This window comes from Ciona intestinalis, chromosome 9 (genome assembly GCF_000224145.3).
Source record: "Ciona intestinalis chromosome 9, KH, whole genome shotgun sequence".
Classification (NCBI taxonomy): Eukaryota; Metazoa; Chordata; class Ascidiacea; order Phlebobranchia; family Cionidae; genus Ciona; species Ciona intestinalis.
This window is the reverse complement of record NC_020174.2, coordinates 4,029,671-4,049,252: the sequence shown is the minus strand read 5'-3', so window position 1 is coordinate 4,049,252 and position 19,582 is coordinate 4,029,671. Positions and strand designations below refer to the sequence as shown.

At 35.7% G+C, this 19,582-nt stretch overlaps 3 protein-coding genes and 1 long non-coding RNA gene across 5 annotated transcripts; 2 read left to right on the top strand and 2 right to left on the bottom strand.

Moving 5' to 3' along the window:
• Positions 1 to 2: 2 nt before the first annotated feature.
• On the bottom strand, positions 3 to 2,219 carry LOC100179893 (acid ceramidase-like). Its single transcript, XM_002126961.4, has one exon. It carries the CDS (start codon positions 1,750 to 1,752, stop codon positions 580 to 582), a length of 1,173 nt encoding a protein of 390 aa, XP_002126997.1. The 5' UTR covers positions 1,753 to 2,219; the 3' UTR covers positions 3 to 579.
• On the top strand, positions 2,099 to 6,849 carry LOC100182230 (WD repeat-containing protein 76). The gene is made up of 13 exons (XM_026835842.1): positions 2,099 to 2,200; positions 2,268 to 2,346; positions 2,430 to 2,476; positions 2,650 to 2,797; positions 3,090 to 3,202; positions 3,669 to 3,847; positions 3,940 to 4,093; positions 4,518 to 4,685; positions 5,041 to 5,159; positions 5,220 to 5,321; positions 5,792 to 5,920; positions 6,321 to 6,480; positions 6,697 to 6,849. The coding sequence occupies exons 1-13, from the start codon at positions 2,099 to 2,101 to the stop codon at positions 6,847 to 6,849; spliced, it is 1,653 nt and encodes a 550-aa protein (XP_026691643.1).
• LOC100178366 (DNA repair protein REV1-like) lies at positions 5,868 to 15,618 on the top strand. 2 transcript variants are annotated; one of them, XM_009861420.3, is made up of 20 exons: positions 5,868 to 5,953; positions 6,321 to 6,480; positions 6,697 to 7,342; positions 7,833 to 8,029; positions 8,369 to 8,516; positions 8,829 to 8,933; positions 8,998 to 9,068; positions 9,148 to 9,403; positions 9,663 to 9,809; positions 10,105 to 10,319; positions 10,696 to 10,839; positions 11,298 to 11,434; positions 11,788 to 11,895; positions 12,217 to 12,426; positions 13,149 to 13,261; positions 13,327 to 13,498; positions 13,811 to 13,915; positions 14,261 to 14,561; positions 14,695 to 14,839; positions 15,259 to 15,618. In XM_009861420.3, the coding sequence occupies exons 3-20, from the start codon at positions 7,098 to 7,100 to the stop codon at positions 15,482 to 15,484; spliced, it is 3,045 nt and encodes a 1,014-aa protein (XP_009859722.1). In that variant the 5' UTR covers positions 5,868 to 5,953; positions 6,321 to 6,480; positions 6,697 to 7,097; the 3' UTR covers positions 15,485 to 15,618. The 2 variants fall into 2 exon arrangements, with proteins under 2 accessions (XP_009859722.1, XP_026691929.1); XM_026836128.1 differs by lacking the exon at positions 11,788 to 11,895.
• A 1,817-nt stretch (positions 15,619 to 17,435) lies between these two features.
• On the bottom strand, positions 17,436 to 18,491 carry LOC113474561. Its single transcript, XR_003396240.1, has 4 exons — positions 18,334 to 18,491; positions 18,214 to 18,273; positions 18,125 to 18,161; positions 17,436 to 17,854 (listed from the first exon to the last, which is right to left on the bottom strand). It is a non-coding gene; the product is annotated as an uncharacterized LOC113474561 (long non-coding RNA).
• Positions 18,492 to 19,582: the final 1,091 nt, after the last annotated feature.

Sequence of the window (19,582 nt, the reverse complement as noted above, 5' to 3'; positions counted from 1 at the left end):
AATTTTTAACGATTAAAATAAGGCAAACATTATTGAAAAAACATGGTTAAAATATTTAGAATATATTTTTTTTTGGATAGAATACCGATCATAAAATTTAAAGTACATACATATTAGTCTTTTACTCAAATCACTTTAAAACAATAATGGAAAACTTATTGTTTTCCTTTAAATAATGTAATATAAGCTCATGCGAAATAAATTAAACACAAATGAAGGGGATCAAGTAAACACGCTATTTTAAAAACACTGATCGAAAATGGAACTATGTGGAACTGGAAAGAAGAAGGTAGCATATTATTTTATTTTTATTTTTAATGTAAATAAAGTTGTAAAACGTTGTAATAAAATACAATGTCATGCAACATTTAAAACCATTAAAGGAATATATGTATATATAATAGTCTAACTAAAGCTTTTTTTCTATTAAAGTGTTTGTTTTTACCAAACTATTCATTTTTAAAATACACAAATCACAAATATATATGAATGTATTGTATAAATGTTTATGTCGAAAATGAAAAATCAACTAAAATTACAATAAAATCTAAAATCAATATAATTTAATCTGGTGGCTATCTACCAAGGGTAACATGGGTGGGGACATTCACGAATATAAGTCTCCAATGTCCCTGCATTCACTTGCATTAGAGCTGTGTAAGTTGTCAGCTGGTTGAGCACAGGCTTTGTTGAAAGGACGTCGAAAATGGAGGGAAATCCAACCCCTTTCTTACCAGAGTAATCCATACATTTTTTAGCATCAGCGCGCCGGTCATCAAAAAATGGTGGGTTGGTCCAGTTGTCATAGTTAGTCTCCAGAACATACCATTCACCAGCAGTTGTGTTCATGGCCATAACGTTGTCAAGTTTGGTACGGTCCCGTGTAACGACTGCCCCTTCTCCAGATTTCACCCCTCCAACGATATAATACACAGGAGCGAGTATGACTTCCTTTGTCAGCATAGACATTGCTTCGTCATAGCTTGAGGCTTTGTCCATGACTGTTCGGGTAAGAAAACTAGTCCAGTGTCCATCTCTTTGGCCCATAATCCACTCCAGCATTCCAACGAAACCTCCATCTATATTAAACCTCTCATTCAGAGTAATAGTAAAAGCATTTGGCTTAATTCCAGTTAGGAGTCCAATATAACCAGCAAAGTTGACGGACTTGTACGCCGTTTTTCCTCCACGAGTAAAGTTGACATTCACCACCAATGGCCTAAGGTACTCTGTTATGAGCCAGGTATGATTCTTCACATCCCAGCCCATAAACAAGCCAAAATCTAGGTTTCTTGCATGGTATAACTTTCCGGCATCATCCTGCGCAACAATCGAAGTACAGACGGTGAAAATTTCATAAAAAATATTAAACAATAAAATTTCCCCATCAGGAAGTCCAGAAGCTTTCGCGATGCCTTGAATCTCTGCTCCATACGGCTCCGGAAGTTTTTGAATCAACTCCGGAAGATACTGATCAACAGCAGTGATAATTTTGGGTGAAATAGCTCCAACGAGCAGCTTTATTTGACCAATCATAGCAACCAATTCCTTTTTTTTGTGCTGAACCACCCCGTTCCAACGGACAGATGGGTCCTGATCAAGATTGACTTCAAAAGTGGGCGGCATGCCTGCACACCTTGCATGGTTGGCATACATCCCATGCTGACAATCCTCCGTGTATGGTGGAAGAACCTGCGCATTGGCGAACACACAAAGAGCAGCAAACACAGCTAGCAATGTAATGAACTGCATGTTTACGTTTTCTATGATAATAAAAACTTACACTGCTGGTAAAAAGTATTTTAAATGCTTTAATGTGAAAAACGTAGGAAACCTGCTAGCGTTATCTATTTTCTTTCAATTCTGATACTTGTTGTAACACACATACCTCTTTTCTTTAATTTCCTGACACCACTTCACAAAAACATCTCATCAATACAAGAATTGTCGAATCAGGTCACGTGATATAGGTCATGTGACCAAAATCTGAATCAGCAGAATCTTGGGCTTCCCCGCGTAACAAAATTTCCCGCGTTTAAAAATCCGTGTGTTGACACTTTTTGTGCAGTCCGTTGTTGCAGCTTAACTTATAGGAAGGATGTCGGAAGTACGCCACTCAAAACGACTGCTTGCAAAATCTAACAAAGTCAACGTTTCCCCCCAAAAAAAGCAACAAACGAAAGTTGCAAAAGCCCCAAAGGTGTGTGTTGTTTTCTTATTATATTACTTACTTATCTGATTTATCCCATACGTTTTTAAACACGTAGACACAGACCACGACTAAACGAAAAAATAAAAGTTCAGACGCAAAGGAAAACATTCGCAAGACTCCTGAAAACATTGTTGGTAAGCATTCTGGTGTTTAAGTGTAAATCAAACTGACAATTTCTGTAAACGTTTTTAAATTTTTGAACATTGTATTGACTTAGATTCTTCCCAAACTGATGATTCTTCTGACATTGACAGCGAAGATGAGGTAAATAATCGATACCTGTATATTTTAATGGGACATACACGTCACAGTAGAATATTTAAGCTTACCGCAACCACTTCTGCGACTTCAATCATAATAGTTTAAATAACCATATGTTATTTATGTACCCCTTATAATTTTTAACACTATCAATAAATGTTAATCTTTTTGGACAGGACTTTTATCAAAAGATTCAGAATCAGAGAAGAAAGCTAGAGCAAGAAAAGTTGAAAATCATCCAAGATCTGAACCTCCATCAAGCTGCTCTTGACCTTCAATCTTCACTTAAATCAAACTCTGGGGCAAGGAGGAAAACTGAAAAACGTAATTTTGCTAGTTTTTTTACAGTTGCTCAAGCCACTTCATAAGAATGGTAGTTCCTACTTCCTGACATGTTCTTACACAGCCTATTAGCAATGGTTCAATCTCAATGTGCAAAAAACCTGCATTCACAAGCAGCTTAAAATATCATGTTTATTGTGTTGCATTTTTGAGTCTGTTTTTAAAAACTAAGGTTCTTTTTTATCTACCAAAAAGTTGCTTGACAATATACATATTATTTCTGATATAAGCCTGTAATTTAAAAATACTATGTTTATAATGCATTGTTGATTAGGTGAAGCTGGAGTCCCTGTGCGAAAATCGAGACGTTTGCAAAACATAAAACCTGAGGATAAGGATAAAGAAGGATGGAGTGCTTCTACTGAAGTATCGGAACCAAAAGCACAGGTAGGCACACTTAATAGTCTTGTATGTTAAACTGTATTATGAACAAATGGATGCTTGTAATTTATTCACCCTCGTAGCAGGACAAGGACAGTCCTTATAACATTGCTGTTTTGTTTCATACAACTCATGCCCACTTGGCACTTACCCGTTACCACGTATGTGAGTAATTTTTTTATGGGGTTAAAGATTTTTTAATTTTTTTTTAATTAATTTTTTGTTTTTTTATGTATGGCATAAAAATTTAGATAAAAAGTGACCACTGGGTTGGAACAGTTGCTGTTAAGTGTCTTGCCCAGCGACACATACACTCACAATGGTAACAGCGACGAGCTTCGCTCCTGTAACCTCTGGGTTAGAGCCTCTAACTTAGAGGCATTAATGTCTATAGTTTCTAAAATTTAACCCCAAAACATTTATAAAACAAGGTTATATGAAAATTTATTATTTCGTATTGTTTATTCCATAGAGAGTAACAGATCAAGAACATAAAATTGACCCAGTGGTCAAGGAAACAACAACCAAGAAGAATTCGGATCCTGAAGAGACTAATAACAACAAGGAATCTTCAAAATACACGGAATTAATCGAAATCTTCAAATCTGAGCTAAAACTTAAGTTTCCAGATGAGAATCTTCCAGTGGACAGGTGATATAATATTATGATATTTTACTTCAGATCTTTAGAATTGAATCTCTTTCAGATTCGTTAGTTTTACAATGGTGTTACTTTTTTAACAGTTTCACAAAAAAGCTTGAGTCCAATACTTCGAGTCAATGTGTTGTTGAAAAAGTTGTGCAGAGTCGAATATACGCCATTGATATTTATCCAAGCCATAGTGACATCATAATGGCAGCTGGAGGGAGAGAGGGAGACGTCGGTATTTGGAATCTTGTAAGTAAACTATAATCTTTTATCGGAATTTTAGTTATTTTAAAATCGAATTGCATAAAACACCGATTTTTTGGTCAGTCTTAATATTCTAATAGGAGGGTCAAAGTTGTGTGGCACATTGCAACCCCTCTCTAATGTGCCTACAATAAATAAAATTTTAAGAAAAATAAAGTTAACTTAAAAAGTCAGTTTTACGTTTTCAAATCATTTCACAGCTGACAGTTTAGTATATACAATTTCTATCATAAAACACTTAAATAACTTAACCCTAACTCTTAACACTCTTTATTTGGTAAACCTTGAAATTACACAATACCCTATTTTATTCAACACATGGGCCACTCAATCGTTTTTACCACATTTTACTTTTCCTTACCATTGATTTTTCTTATAATAAACTCATTCTACTTTATTGCACCTTCAGGACACTTCATATAAAGGAGATGACAAAGCGAGTATCTTTTCATTTTTTCCACACTCCTCCCCTGTTAAATGTCTTCGGTTTGCACCAGATGCTCCACATAAACTATATAGTTGTAGCTATGATGGAATGTTTCGTTGCACTGATCTAACAAGTGAAACAGTCAGCAAGGTATCTTAATGAATAATGCCCTTTATGTATAATTGAATGAAACTTATTTATTCTCTGGGGCAACAACAACCTCTGATATAACGTTGCTGTTATTTGATATGCTTCGTGTCATGTATGTAACTTTGTGGTGGATTGTTTTTTTACTTTTTTCTATATAGCTGAAATTTTTAACACCGATTAGTGATCACTGGGTTGGAGCATATGCCGTTAAGTGTCTTGCTCAAGGACACATACACCCACAATGGTAGCATCAACAAGCCTTGAATCCATAACCTCTGGGTTAGAGGCATGCATGCTAACCAACTGTGCCACAACGCCGAACTTATCTATAGCTTCAATATTTTTCTATCTACAGGCAATACACGATGATGAAACATACCCTCCTATGTATTTTGATTTTATCGGAAAAACTTCTCAATCTTTTATTCTTGCAAAGTATGGTGGGGATGTAATGTTATGTGACACCAGAGAAAGGTATTCTTGATGTACCACTCCAGTTTTAAAATCGATTAATTTCTTATTTTCTAACATTAGTGAGGACAAATTTAAAACATATGGAACTGGCATGAGATCTCTTAGAGGAGTTTCTGTTCACCCGGTTGATTCACACTACTTTGCAGTCAGTGGAAATGACAAGTAAAGAAACATGAATGTGACTTTAATTTGTTTTCGCGTGGTCGGGCAACAAGGGTTGTTATAACATGGGTGTTCTGTTTTACACACCCCGTGCCCACTTATGAGTTACTGCGTATCTAATTTGTGGGTGATTATTTGTTACTTTAGTTATGTATGACTGACTATTTAGATAACCCATCTGTGACTACTGCTTTAGAGCAATTGCTGATAAGTGTCTTGCCCAAGGACACGTACACTCACAAAGGTAGCAGTTAGCAGCAATGACCCTTAAAATCATAACTTCTGGATAAAAAGCAGGCGTGCTAACCACTGTGTCACGGCACCGGTAACATATTTATATCTAGTGTTAATTTTTGTTTTAAAAGAAAAACTATTGAAAAGGTTATATTTTTCAAAACAACCCAAAATGGCTTACATACACACAAAATTGGCTTCATAATAACATAATGTTTTGATGGTACTCACTATAGAACTTTGGGGTCGGCACTTATATTTGACATGCGAAAGTTACTTCGCAAGGCGTCACACCCAGTAGTGACACTACATGGACACAAAAAAGCTGCCAACTCAGCAATTTTTTCACCAATTACTGGGAACAAGTTAGTGACTTGCTGCTATGACGACAGATTGAGGTATAAAGTGATTAAATCCAGTTTTTAAGTAAATATTTTAACAAAATTACATAGATTTAGTGTTTTTGCGTAGTATAATTTGTACTGTGTATACAAGGTTACTTATTTTACCATAGCTGGTATTCAAACCCGAAAAATGCTCACGAATAAACATTAAAAGAAAAATGATGGCTGTTTAACCTATTTTACTAATTTTACTTTCTGAAAGCAAGCCTGCACATCGCATATTAAAGTTTTGTCATAAATTTTAAATGAAAATTTAAAATAACAAAAAAATACAAGGTCTATTTTTTAAGATGTACTCATGATATTTGTTCTTGCGGTTATTCTCCCATTTTACAATATAAACACACAACTTAAATCGTAGAGTGTACAACACCAGTGTTATTGGAGAAAGTGCATCTAAACCTTGTGTATCAATACACCATAACAACCACACTGGAAGGTGGCTGGCTCCTTTCCAACCAGCTTGGCATCCAACAAGGGACGACATATTCGTCATGGGAAGTATGCACAAACCAAGACAGGTGGAGGAATTTTAAATTAGAATTGAGTCTAATTGCACAAAACACCCATTTTCTGGTCAGTTTGAATTTTCTCACAGCAGAGCCAAAGTATATTACATTCGCCACATTAATTAATAAAGTTCCCCATGTTTGAAAAATATAAGTTTAATTGCATCTTAATAATGTCACTGCAGATTTCATTGCTGAATAAAATATAAAAAAAAATTTTTTCTTTAGGTTGAAATTTTTGACTCTGATCTACAGCTTCAATGTGTACTTAACGATACAGAAGTTATGAAAAGTGTGTGTTCACTCAACCGTATCCACCCAAGCAGAGATGTGGTCGTCGGGGGCAACTCAAGCGGACGGGTTTTTATCTTCGGGCAATAGAAAGCTGTTTTTTTTTTAAATGAACATTGTTTGGGATTTTTGCAGCATATGCAGTTCTTAAAAGACCTTTGATTATGTTTTCTGTTTTTGTATTACACTTCTTACATTGTGTTTGTGTCACATATTCCACACTTTTCCAACCTCCATTTTTTGCTGTTCTGCTGCTTCTGTTTTTCATATTCTCACTATCTTCTTAACACACAGGGTCATAAGGTGGTTAATTTTGATAAAATAATAGAATTATTAAAATGGGAGGTCGGGGGATTTTCAAAGTTATGTCTGATGATGGGTGGTCAAGCATGGGAGGTTACATGGAGGCAAAAATACAAAAACTTGAGAAACAATTTCAAGAAAAAAGCTCGCGAAATGAACAGTTGTCGTCCATTTTTAATAAAGTTGCAATACATGTGAATGGATACACGAATCCTACTGCAGATGAACTGAAAACATTGATGGCAAAACATGGTGGAAAATATCATGCTTACTATAACAGGTGAGTTTCTATTTATAGTAAACAAGTCAAAAGTGTTGTATGTATGATAAATAACTGAATGAGTTGTTTGCTTTTTTTATGCTTTTTTTATTCATTTTAAGCTTTGTATTTATTTTAAATCAAGTGAGTGGTCCAATGATTGCATTAATAATGCATGTATGTATTCTGTGCTTAAATAGGAAAAAAATGTAGCATAAAACACTGCATATTCATATCTTTTTGCCAATTGTTGTTTATGCCACTCATAGGCACCAAACCTGGGGGGGCAGAGTAGGCACGCCTACCCTAAAATTTTCTGCTGTACACTAATTAGTAAACTTTGTTTTGGGGGTCTTGGGCCACATCTGCCCTAATTCCTAGGACCTCAACCATACAGAATAAAAGCCTTGTCACAATTTGTTTTAAAAAAATGTATGACAAAATAGCTCTGCCTCCCCTGTGTTAATAAAAGTTTCCTATAATCCCCCCACTCATCCATTATATATCACAGCAACTACACTACGCATGTGATAGCTTCCAACTTGCCTCGTGCCAAAGCAAAAGATTTGAAACCAAACCAAAAAATTGTCCGACCTGAGTGGATAGTTGAAAGCATCACTGCGGGGACTTTGCTGCCAATTCAACCTTACTTACTTGTGGCTAATTCTTCGGTTTCAAGGCAGAAAATACTGACAAGCAAAAAGGAAGGTGAATTACTTGACGCTTTTTTCAGTTGGCCTAAATCCCAGGACCAATGGTGTGCCAGTGTGCCACTCTGTGGGACCTCACCCACATAAAATAGAATAACCCTATTTACATAGGCCTAGCTTTTTTATGTAACTTTATTTTTAAAGTGTAGTTCACAAATAAAAAGATTCAAAATATATTTTAAAAGAGTTTCCAATTTTATCTAAACTTATTTTTCACTAGTTAGTTGCACAAGTAAAATGACTTTGAAAATTTCCTTTACGACATGATTTTTCTGTTTACATTGTTTTATCCAGGTATATAAGTCCAGTAAAAATTAGGTTTTTGTCCTTCATTCAGATAAAGTGAATCCTAGTTCTAACCCATCCACCTCGAAATGTATTGAAGACACGACACCACAAGTAAAACCAGAGGCAGGTGAAAATACACCTCAATGCTCTACAGTAGTTGCCAACCATGTAAACCAACAAGCTAATTCACGAACAAGGTAACATACATATTAATAACAGAATTTTTATTTATTTTTTTCAAAAACGACAGCAAAGATCATATTATTTAAAAAAACAAAAAAGGGAATTAACAGCAAAACGACAGTTGATAAAACACGATATGGATAAAAAAGTGTGGAAAAGAGTGCCAATTTAAAAAACGTGACTGGCTGGCTGTTACGGCCAATATGATGAACACAGACTGACTTGCTAAAATTGAATAAAAAAGTTAATATGCAGTTAGAAGAAAATGAAATAATTCAAACTGTTCATTTTTGCAAATAATAAAATGTAGTACAATTTATTTACAGCAAAATAGCAGCAACAACGGACTCTGGATTTTTAGATGAATTCTATGCAAATTCAAGGCTTCATTTTATCTCAACTTGGAAAAATGATCTAGCTGATTTTGTAAGGTTTGTAGATTTAGTTATGATCACGCTTTTAATGGCTGTGTTTTAATCTAGTTTCCATTTTAAGGTCACTGTCACAAAACAATCAACCTCTTACTGGAAAAGAAGAATTATTGAAATTGACGAAAGAGCAAAAAGGTAGCATTTAAAAAACAACAAAATTCATGTTTTCCACTTTTTACCATAATTTTTCTTAAACATAATTTTCTAATTTCAGGTAACTTGCTGTTAAATGGTAAAGTGATCATGCATATAGACATGGACTGTTTCTTCGTCTCTGTTGGTCTTCTGTCCAGACCTCATTTAAAAGGACGTCCTGTAGCGGTGACGCATCACTCTAGCTCAACACCTTCGGAGCATAAACAACGACCGGGAACAGACCCAAACTTTGAAAGGAGTTATTACAAAGAGAAGCTCGGAAAAAACTTTGAACAGAAATTTCCCAGCAATCCAGTTGGACCCAGCAATCCGAGGTAAAAGTTCTTTACTGGAAAATGTATAAACTTAATTTTTTTATCCTTGGGTAGCCGGTCAACGACACTCTTTATTACATGGGTGTTCTGTTTCATACACTCTGTGCCTGCTTACTTGTTACCAATTGTGTTACTTTGCAGGTGATTATACAGAAACTTGGTTTTAATAAAAATATTGAGCCATTTCTCAATTATACAAATCTTCGGTTTTTTTTCATTTTTGAGTTGTAACACTGTTTATTTTTTAATCTATTTAAAGTGATGGACAAGCATCTGGCAGTGCAAGTAAAGCCAACACAGTTCCTTCATATTCCGAGATTGCATCTTGTAGTTATGAAGCAAGAGCGGCTGGACTTCGAAATGGGATGTTCTATGGAAGAGCTAAAGAACTCTGTCCAGATCTTATGTAAGTTGAAAAAGTTTTTAAAAGATTGAATAATAAAAAATATTTTTAGACATAAATGAATAGTTCAAATTTTGTTTATACATTACGTTAGCAACAAAAAGGGATCATTTTTTTTAAATTGATAGTTTTACAAAACCCTTGTTGTGGCACAGCGGTTTTATACTTTCCAATTTCATGTCATAATTTAGGGCAATGTCACTGCAGTTTTGTTTTAAGCAGAAAATTGTCACGCGTGTTATTCTGTGTACAAATTTGATAATCAGAAATAACTCATGGCAACCATCTTATATTACAGAGCTATACCTTATGACTTTGAGGCATATAAGGATATCTCACAGAAGTTATACACTGTCCTTGCATCATACACACAATCCTTGGAAGCAGTTAGTTGTGATGAAGCATTACTTGATGTCACACAACTTGTCGAAGACACAAGTCTCACCCCACAAGTTATCGCACAAAATATAAGAGGAAAAATATTAGACGCAACTGGGTGTAATGCTTCTGCAGGTAAAAAAATATGGATAAATTGTTTTAAACGAACTATAAGTGACCACACCTGAAAAAATGTAACTTACTTTATCAATCGAGTGGCAGGAAAACGACAGTCGTTATAACACGGGTGTTCATACATCTTGTGCCAACTTACAAGTTACCAAGTATGTTATTTTGTGGTTGACTCCCAGTTGACGTTAAGTGACTTGTCAAAAAACACATATGCCCACAATGGTAGCAGCGTCTAGACTTGCACCTTTAACCCCTTACCTAGAGGCAGACGGTAACCACTATGCCACAGCTCTGAACTAATTGATTCCCCAAAATTTCAACATTTTTCAATGCATGCTATTTTTATAATATCTGGTTTTCAATTTTTGTCTAAATACAGGCATTGGTCCAAATATTGCTCTAGCAAGAATGGCAACTAGGCTGGGCAAACCAAATGGGCAACATGAAGTCACACTTCAGCAAGCTGAGGAATTTATCAGAGACCTCCCAGTGAAAGATCTGCCTGGTGTTGGTCGTGCCACAGGTACCAATATTTCTTTTTTCTTGGGGTAACGCGAGAGAATTTAATCAGATCAAAAAATATGAATACTTCTTTAGACAAACCATAAGTGACCAGTCTGTTAAAGCAATTGCTGTTGAGTGTCTTGCCCAAAGACACACATGCCCACAATGGTAGCAGAGTCTAGACTTTTTTGCTCATGACCCATTTTAATCTTTTAAAATTTTCTGTGACGGTTAAATATATGCGGTACTTTGTGTAACATTGTTATACTCTCGATGACCCTGAAGTTCGTTATGTGACCCCTTCCCGGGTTGCGACCCCTAGTTTGGAAAGACACGACTTAAATTATAGGATTTTTTGTTAAAACACCAAATATGATACTTTTACATTGATTATTTTAGTAAAGTAATTTACTTAGATATTCTGTTTATACTACTGATAACCATTGAAAAATGCATTCATCAAACCAATCATTTCAGCTTCAAGATTAAGAGAATTAGGTGCAAGCACATGCGGAGAGCTACAGAAAATTCACCCAGACTTACTAAAAAAGGAATTCGGGAACAAAACTGGTCAAAAACTCCATGAATTATCAAAAGGAATAGATGAGAGAGAGGTATATGGTGAAATATATAGTTTACCAGTTACAGTATGGCAATATGAATATACAAGTTCATCAATGGTGGTTTATACTGGTGCCTTGGTACAGTGACTGGGTGATCACATTGTTACCAAAGGGATACCAGGTTTGATACTCAATGTTGTTCAAATTGTCAAAAAAAGCAAAAGATCACTCACAAAGTTATGCGTGTGGTAACTCATATGTGGCATGAGGTGTGTGAAATAAGACATGCATGTTAAAATGAATGTTAAGAAATGTTGTTTATTCATTTTACTGTATGAAATTACTTTTAAAGGAGTATTTTGAAAAATAGTTTTATATTTTAATTGCATCCATCTTTTGTAAAGGTGTGTCAGTCCAAGGAAAGAAAGTCAGTATCTGCTGATGTTAATTATGGGATACGACTCAAAACTGAGGATGAAATGAAAACCTTTCTCAACAATCTTTCTAATGAAGTTAGCTGAGTGAATTTATTCAGAAATTTTTGATTTGTGGATATACCATAACTGCACAGAAAGTGTTTCTTAACCTTTTCTTAACCAGCTTTCATCAAATATTCCTTTTTTATTTTTTTTAATTATTCCCAAATAAATCTAAAATGTTAAAAATTACCTAACAACCTTTAGATTATACCGGCCTATTAAGAACCAATAATTCTAGAAAATTTTGAAGGAAACTCTGAAATAATAAAACTACAGTCTTGAAAACTAATCTGACTGCTGTTCTTTTGCTTTTTTGTTAAAATTTTTATTTTATGATTATGCTTTATCATATAGGTAAGCAGCAGACTAAAGAAAACTGGCTTATCTGGCAAAAAAATCACTTTAAAAGTGATGGTACGACATTCCGATGCCCCTGTAGAAACAGCAAAGTTTAAAGGTCACGGGGTTTGCAATTCTATTTCTCGGAGTAAGAATTTAAACGAATACACTGATGATTGTGACATCATAGGAAGAGAGGGAATAACATTAATGAAATCTCTGCAAGTATGTAAAATCAATTTTGCTAATTCAAAAAAGCTGAGATTTACTGAATGACTGAATGTAATTTATTCATCTTGGCGTGATGGAGCAAGGACAGTCGCTATGACACAATGTTCTATGTCATACACTTTGGGTCTGCTTACGAGCTATCACATGTGTATATTTGTCGGTGATTTTTTTTTTTTTTTTTTTAGTGTTTGTCTGAAAATGTAGATAAACCATTAAGGACCATTGGGTTGGAATAATTGCCAAGAAGTGTCTTGCCCAAAGACACACATGCCACCAATGGTAGCAGCATCCAGCCACAGACCTGTAATTTCTGGGCTTAAGTCAGGCACACCAACCACTATCACTTTTCCAAACAGTTGATTATTATAATAATGTTTAGAGCACGACCGATTATCGGTTAGCCGATATATGGACCGCATTTTGGGGGATTTACCGATTATCGGCAAGGGCAAAAAACGGCCGATATTACGGAGCTTAGTAACCAGACGGCCAGCAACGTAATTAATAATAATTAATCCTGTTGGTTGATTTTTATCAGCTATATCAGATTTTCCGTTTTAATCAGTCAAGTTTTTTAGGTGCATTAAAATATCGGTTATCGGCAACTGAAATTTACAAAATATCGGTATCGGTTTGAAAAAAGCAATATCGGTCGGGGTCTAATAATGTTACCCCATTCTTTAAATATATTCTTAATTGTAAATATGCTTTTACAGTTGAATGTAACAGACTTGAGAGGTATAGGAATCCAACTTTCCACCTTAACTTCAACCTCTAGCTTATCCAAATCTCGACTCTCAATTCAACAGTTTATAAAAAAAGGAAAAAGGTTAATTTTTTTTAAAAGTTGAAAAAAAATGCTCCAACTAACACATTTTTTTCTGCTTGCTGCAGAAAATCATCTGATATGCAGATTATAACGCCTGAAAAGAAAATCGATTCAGCTGTTTATGGAAATCAAGAAATGGAATCAACAGTAAAAACAGATTGCCAAAATAAAGTTGCCAAAACTGAACAAGCATTTGATTTAAGAGAAGAAAAATGTGAGACTAATGATACTGCCAAGGTACTATTTAATATTCTATTGGTTAAGCAGTTTTAATTTGTGTATTTGGTGATTGGGTATGTATTTAAAATGTTATAATTATATTTTTATTTGTGAGGTCCTTACAGGGCCTAGGATTTAAGCTAGGTTTACCCAGTCTGCTTATACGTCTAAATGAAAAAATGAATGTAACTTGCTTTATCCTGGCATGGCCAAAAAACCATGGGTACAACATGGGTGTTCTGTTTTATACACCTTGTGCCCTAGTGTTTTGCTAATTCCATCGCATTCAGAATGTTATTTTTATAGAGGTAAATTGTTCTTGTTTTACAGAATGATTCAATAAACACAAGTTTTCTTGATGCTTTACCTGAAGAACTACGTAAAGAAATTGAGAAAGATTATAAAGCTCAGAAGAACGCTCTGCAACAAGTGAAGGTGTGTTGAAATTAAGTGTTGTTTTTGTGGACAGTCATTTTACACGCATACACACTTCTGCTGTTTATACTAAAAAATTTATGACTTCAAGATGACAAGACATTAATTTGGCTTCTCAGTTATACTGGGTGGGAGAAGATGGCCACCTTTTCATTTCATTCTAATTTCTTGTCCCATTTGGTAGTAAACAAAGAACATTCTAGGCAATATAGAACATGACTCCCATACACCACCGTTAATTATTTAAAACCTGATCAGGATATTTGGATAATATGTGCTAAAGGTGTCGTCTTCTCCCATCCTACTGTAAAATAAATAAATAAACAAAAACTACCTTTTTTATAGAAACCTGAACCATCTTCTGCTTCCAATTCTCCAACCAAGTCATTACTTCAACAATCAACTTCAAGGGGTCAGAGTTCAAAAAGGGGTCGTCCAACAGGGTCAAAATCGAGGCGTAAAGTCAGCCGAAAAGTTGTGAAAAAATCACCAGTGAAAAAAATGCTGCCTCTAAAAGCAGTCACAAGTCCAAATAAGCTAATTACCGATATGTTTTCCAAAATCCCCAAAAAGGAGGTTGGAAAAGTCGATCCAGTTGCTAAAAGGAGTCTTGAAGATGATGTTACAATATGTGAAGGAAAAAATGGTAAATTTGTTTATGTAGTTAGAATTAAATTTTATGGTACAATTTTGTGACATTTTGAGGTATTCTGTTTAAAAAGTAAAAATTAATGGCATTGGTTATATTTTTTAAATTTTTATCCAAAACTTTTTAACAGATAATACAAAAACTGAAAGAAAAATATCCAAACCTTCTTTGGGTGGAGCAACAACAACAGCTGAAGTTCGCGACGTGATCAGGAAATGGACGAGAGCTTATTCCCAAGAGTTTCCACTTGATTCTGACATTGAAGATATTATAAAGTAAACATTTATGTTATTTGAATGACATGACTTTTATTTGGTCCGACTGTTTGGACAATCTAACCAAACATTACAGCAATGACGAGTAATTATCTTGAGCAAGGACATACATGGGCACAATAGTATTTTCTCCTAGATATTTTTTATTTATTAAAGTAGTGCATTAACCAATGACACAGAAGCATTAGTTTCCACATATGTTTAACCATAAAATAAACCTCTTGCTCTTAACATTTTTTAGTAACATAATAAGTTTGAGCAAGACACAATTGCTCAAAGACACATACACTCACAATGGTAGCAGCGACAAACCTTGAACCCATTACTTCTGGGTTAGAGGCAGACGCGCTAACCACTTTACCAACAGCGACACTGTTTAAGCTACTTTGTATCTAATCTTTCATTTTTGTACTTCACAGCTACTTATGCACGCTGGTGAATCATGTGCGAAATTTGGAAAGTACGGAACTTATTCTTCGAACCATACGGAGATACATTGGATTTGTTATCGAACAGAATGAAAATGTTGAAATGCAGACGGCGTGGCTGGTTGCTTACAGCCAAATTTTATGTGCTGTAAATAAGAAGGTAGAAAATTTGTATGGTGGCGCACAATTTCAGTTGCCATCTTTACACTTACCATGAATCTCTGTCACTTCATTGTTTTTTACACTTACCAATCATGTTGGTGGGAATTTGTGTTATTTACTATCATGTATTCATGTCTTTGCTTTATTTATTTAATTCACTGTGAAAATAAACTCTATTACTACTGTCAATCTTGTATTGGGTATAAATATATATAAAACATAACTACAGTGGTTTAAAACACGGCTGTTCGTGCTGGTTGCCATGAAAGTTGCCGACTTAGCCTAACGCGTGCTACGCTACTATAGTAGTATATAATATATGTGTACCAAGACAGAGCGAGCAGACAAACCGATACTTTACAAATATCGTGGCGCACTTCGTGCCCGCTTACAAGTTTCATTTCAGAGTCGCCGACAGTGATAGCAGTGTCAGGCCTCGATCTTATAGGGACTTGAGTTGAGCGCGTTTTCCAACAGTACCGCTGAGGCGGAGGGCGATTTCGTACAATTACGATATAAAAAAATCAATAACGATAAGAGAGCAGAGCTCTAATGAATGGGCCCGGTCACGCTTTCGTAAACAAACTGGCTAAAATCAACCGAAGCATTCTTTAAACTTTTAAAGTGACGAGATCTTTCGTATCGACAAGTGACGTCACACTTTCATGACGTACCATTTGAATGAATGTAACATACTTCATCCTCGCGTGGCCGGAAAACGACAGTCGTTATCACACGGGTTTAGCACCTCGTGCCAGCTTACGAGTTACCATGTATATGTTACTTTGTAGGTGATTATTTTTTTGGATTTTTTCACTTTTTATGTATTGCTGATAATTTGGACAACCCATTAGTGACCACTGGGTTGGAGCAATTGTCGTTAAGTGTCTTGCCCAAGGACACATACGCCCACATGGGTAGCAACGTCGAGCCTTCCTCTGGGTTACAGGCAGGCGCGCTAACCACTATGCCACGGCGCCGACGATTTTTTTGACGTCATACCACTATGCAATAAACAAGAAATTAAATTGCTTTGATATTTTATTTTGCAACAATATAAAATAGCCACGCAAAATAAAGTATAAACGTGATCACTTTTCTTGAAGCTTCTGAAAAATAGAAACAGCAGCGTTACAAAACTACTTTCATAGAAGTTTGTGGCTGGCGTTGGTGGAAAGCCACTACGGCACGACAAGCCCCCAGCCAATGGTAGTGGGTTTCTACTCTGGTGAGAAACCCTTTGCTGGATAGACCTTACCCAAGCAAGGTTAAACAAACCAATGAGACAAAAATAGTACAACGAATACAAACAACACACCGACAAAAAGACAAAAGTAGTACAACAAGTGCAGAGAAATAATGTGCCAAGCATTCAACAAACACAACAGCTCAATCATACAAAAAATGGGTCACGGTTAAAAGGTAATTAACGCGGACATAATCAGTGAAACATCTTCACAGAAAATATGGTTCAAATCCTGAAGGATAATCATCTGCAGTGTACAAATCCTTATATGTCCGGCCACAAGGAGTCGAAGCCGATAACGGCTCCGCATGTCCCAATCACCTGACAAGACGCCATGTTGGTACCGCGATACTCTCGTCGTATCTTCACGCAAAATAATATCGTTCGGGTGTTAAGCACCGCTTCGACCGTCATGAAACTGCGTCGGGTTGTTACGAACCGCACTAACAGTGACCTAAATAACCGAGCGCAGCATCACTGTATACCGGTAGTGACCTAAATAGGTGAGCGTAGCATCACTTTACCGGCTGTGACCTAAACTAGCGTAGCACCACTGGCGGCGACGTCCACGCAACAACCCAACAGTAACGTAACTCAATCTAGAACAGTGACGTAACCGCACCGAACGTTGGGCCTTGAAGACCCATCGACGTATAGCGTAATTGTAACGTGGCCAGCGTCACAATTAGGCTTTTGTAAATAAAAAAATCTGTTTATTTTTAAACAATCTGTTAACAGAGATAATAATGTTATTAAAATTGAGAGATATTAAATCTAAAATTTTAACCGCGTGTATATTATAATGCGCGTGGATATTACTCAAAGTATTTGTGTACCAACATGCCGTTCTTATCAGGTGATTAGGACAATGCAGAATCGCTAAAGGATTCGACCTTTGCAGAAGAAGCACACAATGACGTGTACATCAAGAAAATCCGATCCAGCAAGATGTTTGCCATAGTTTTATTGCAAATATTTCATAGACATGCAAAATGCACTAAAGTAGTGACTGACAAAAAGGCTGCCTACATTAGATGCAGCATAAATGGGAGACAATCACAAATCCGGCAACACTGTAAGAGTGCTCCAGCAACCACACCCCAACAACACACAACTCCTAAGCCTAAGCAAAACCTCAAACCGGTATCCATATTCGATGTCTTCGTCTTTGCTCTTCGTCTGCAAAACAAACCTAAATTTAGTTAAAGATGGTCCGTGTTTTTATCGTTCTATTTGGTAGATTAAAAATAATATTTACAAAATTATATATTCGTATCCCCAAACCTCGAAAGAGTAAAAGAGCATTGTTGAATGTTAAAAAAAACATTAATAGGAAAAATGAGTATTATGTACTTCACGAAACCAACCTTGTCCTACCATACACTATGCAGTATAATACTACGGCAAAAAATATTTTTTTTATGGTAATAAAAAATATTATACACTTACCTTGCGCTTTTCTTCGGCAGCATAAACGCTGACTTTTCTGCAACAATAAAATAGGTAAATGTCAGTTTATATTATGACGTCACAATTACCTTCATTCCTGATTCGCGCTCCTGGTCCTCTTGATCCTCTGTGACGTCACATACCATATTCTAAAATATAAAAAATGCGGTTTTAAATAATAAAGATTATGACGAAACCAAAAAACTTACGAAGTGGGTTCTTCTGTTGCGTCATCACCACTTCGTGACGTCACATCTCTGATGTCATCTAGAAAAGAATTGGTGTACGTAACAATGCCTATTGTGATTTATACTTTACCAAATCTTTGATCTTCATGCTTCTTTTCTAGCTAACAGCACAAATATATTTTAAGAGTAAAATTAATACGTAAGTATAAGTAATGTGCCTTGCGACGACGCAAAGCGCGCATGGGGCCCCATGAAAAAATGTCGCGAAAAGCAAGCGAGTAGAAGAAACCGCAATATGACGTCGCAAACGTGTGCTCTCGGGCGTACCTAACTATGACGTAATAATCGCGAGCGATGGCGAAGCGGTTATGACGCGATGTCATACAGACGTATTATTGTAACGTAATGCAGCGATTGTGTAAAAGATGTCACGTCACGAGTGACGTGTGAGGTGACAAAATTAAGAAACGTAGAGAAATTCCTGAAATAAGTTTGTTAAATAATAAATTAGATTACAGATAAAATAGGAATGCTAATCGCAAGGCACAATACTAAATATTATAACAGGTTTACGCATACTTGTGTAATATTATGGTCCTATTTTAGTGTCTAGTTTTTATTTAAGTAACACTAAATAACTAAATAAAAACATAATTTATAATTAAGTAATACTAAACAGTAGTAATGGTACTTAACTTTAACTCTTGTAGAAGAAACAAATCTAATCCTGTACTGAGTTTATCCAAAGAGTGTTGCTGTGTCGCTGCTTCATCCAAACTACCTTGTAAAGTTGCAACATGCTGTAAGGACGGCGCTTTACATGCCTGAGAATCAACGAAAAGCGGGAGACGTCGGCTAATCGAAATGTTTGACGTGGTGGATTTAAATTCCTACGTTTCGAGGTTGCCCTGTGTGTGCTTCCGTACTGTATCTTGGATTGTCGCTTCAACCAATAATTAAACTGTGACATATTTCCTATTCTATACGGGTCAGGTCTGATGGTGAGACACCATGACCTACATGACGACCAGTTTTACATTTAATTTCGCAGCGTTACCGAATTTTTCATGCTTTTGTTACACTTACTAAGTTATATCTCTAAAAGTTCCTAAATAAAATGGCTTCTTTTTTAATTCTAATGATAAATCCAGGAGGACGAGACACCTTCAGCACATAATATCCAAATATTCTGACCGTGTTTTAAACAATTCACAACGGTCCATGGGAGTCGTGAGGCTACGGTTTTATAATTCTTTGAATGTTATTTGTT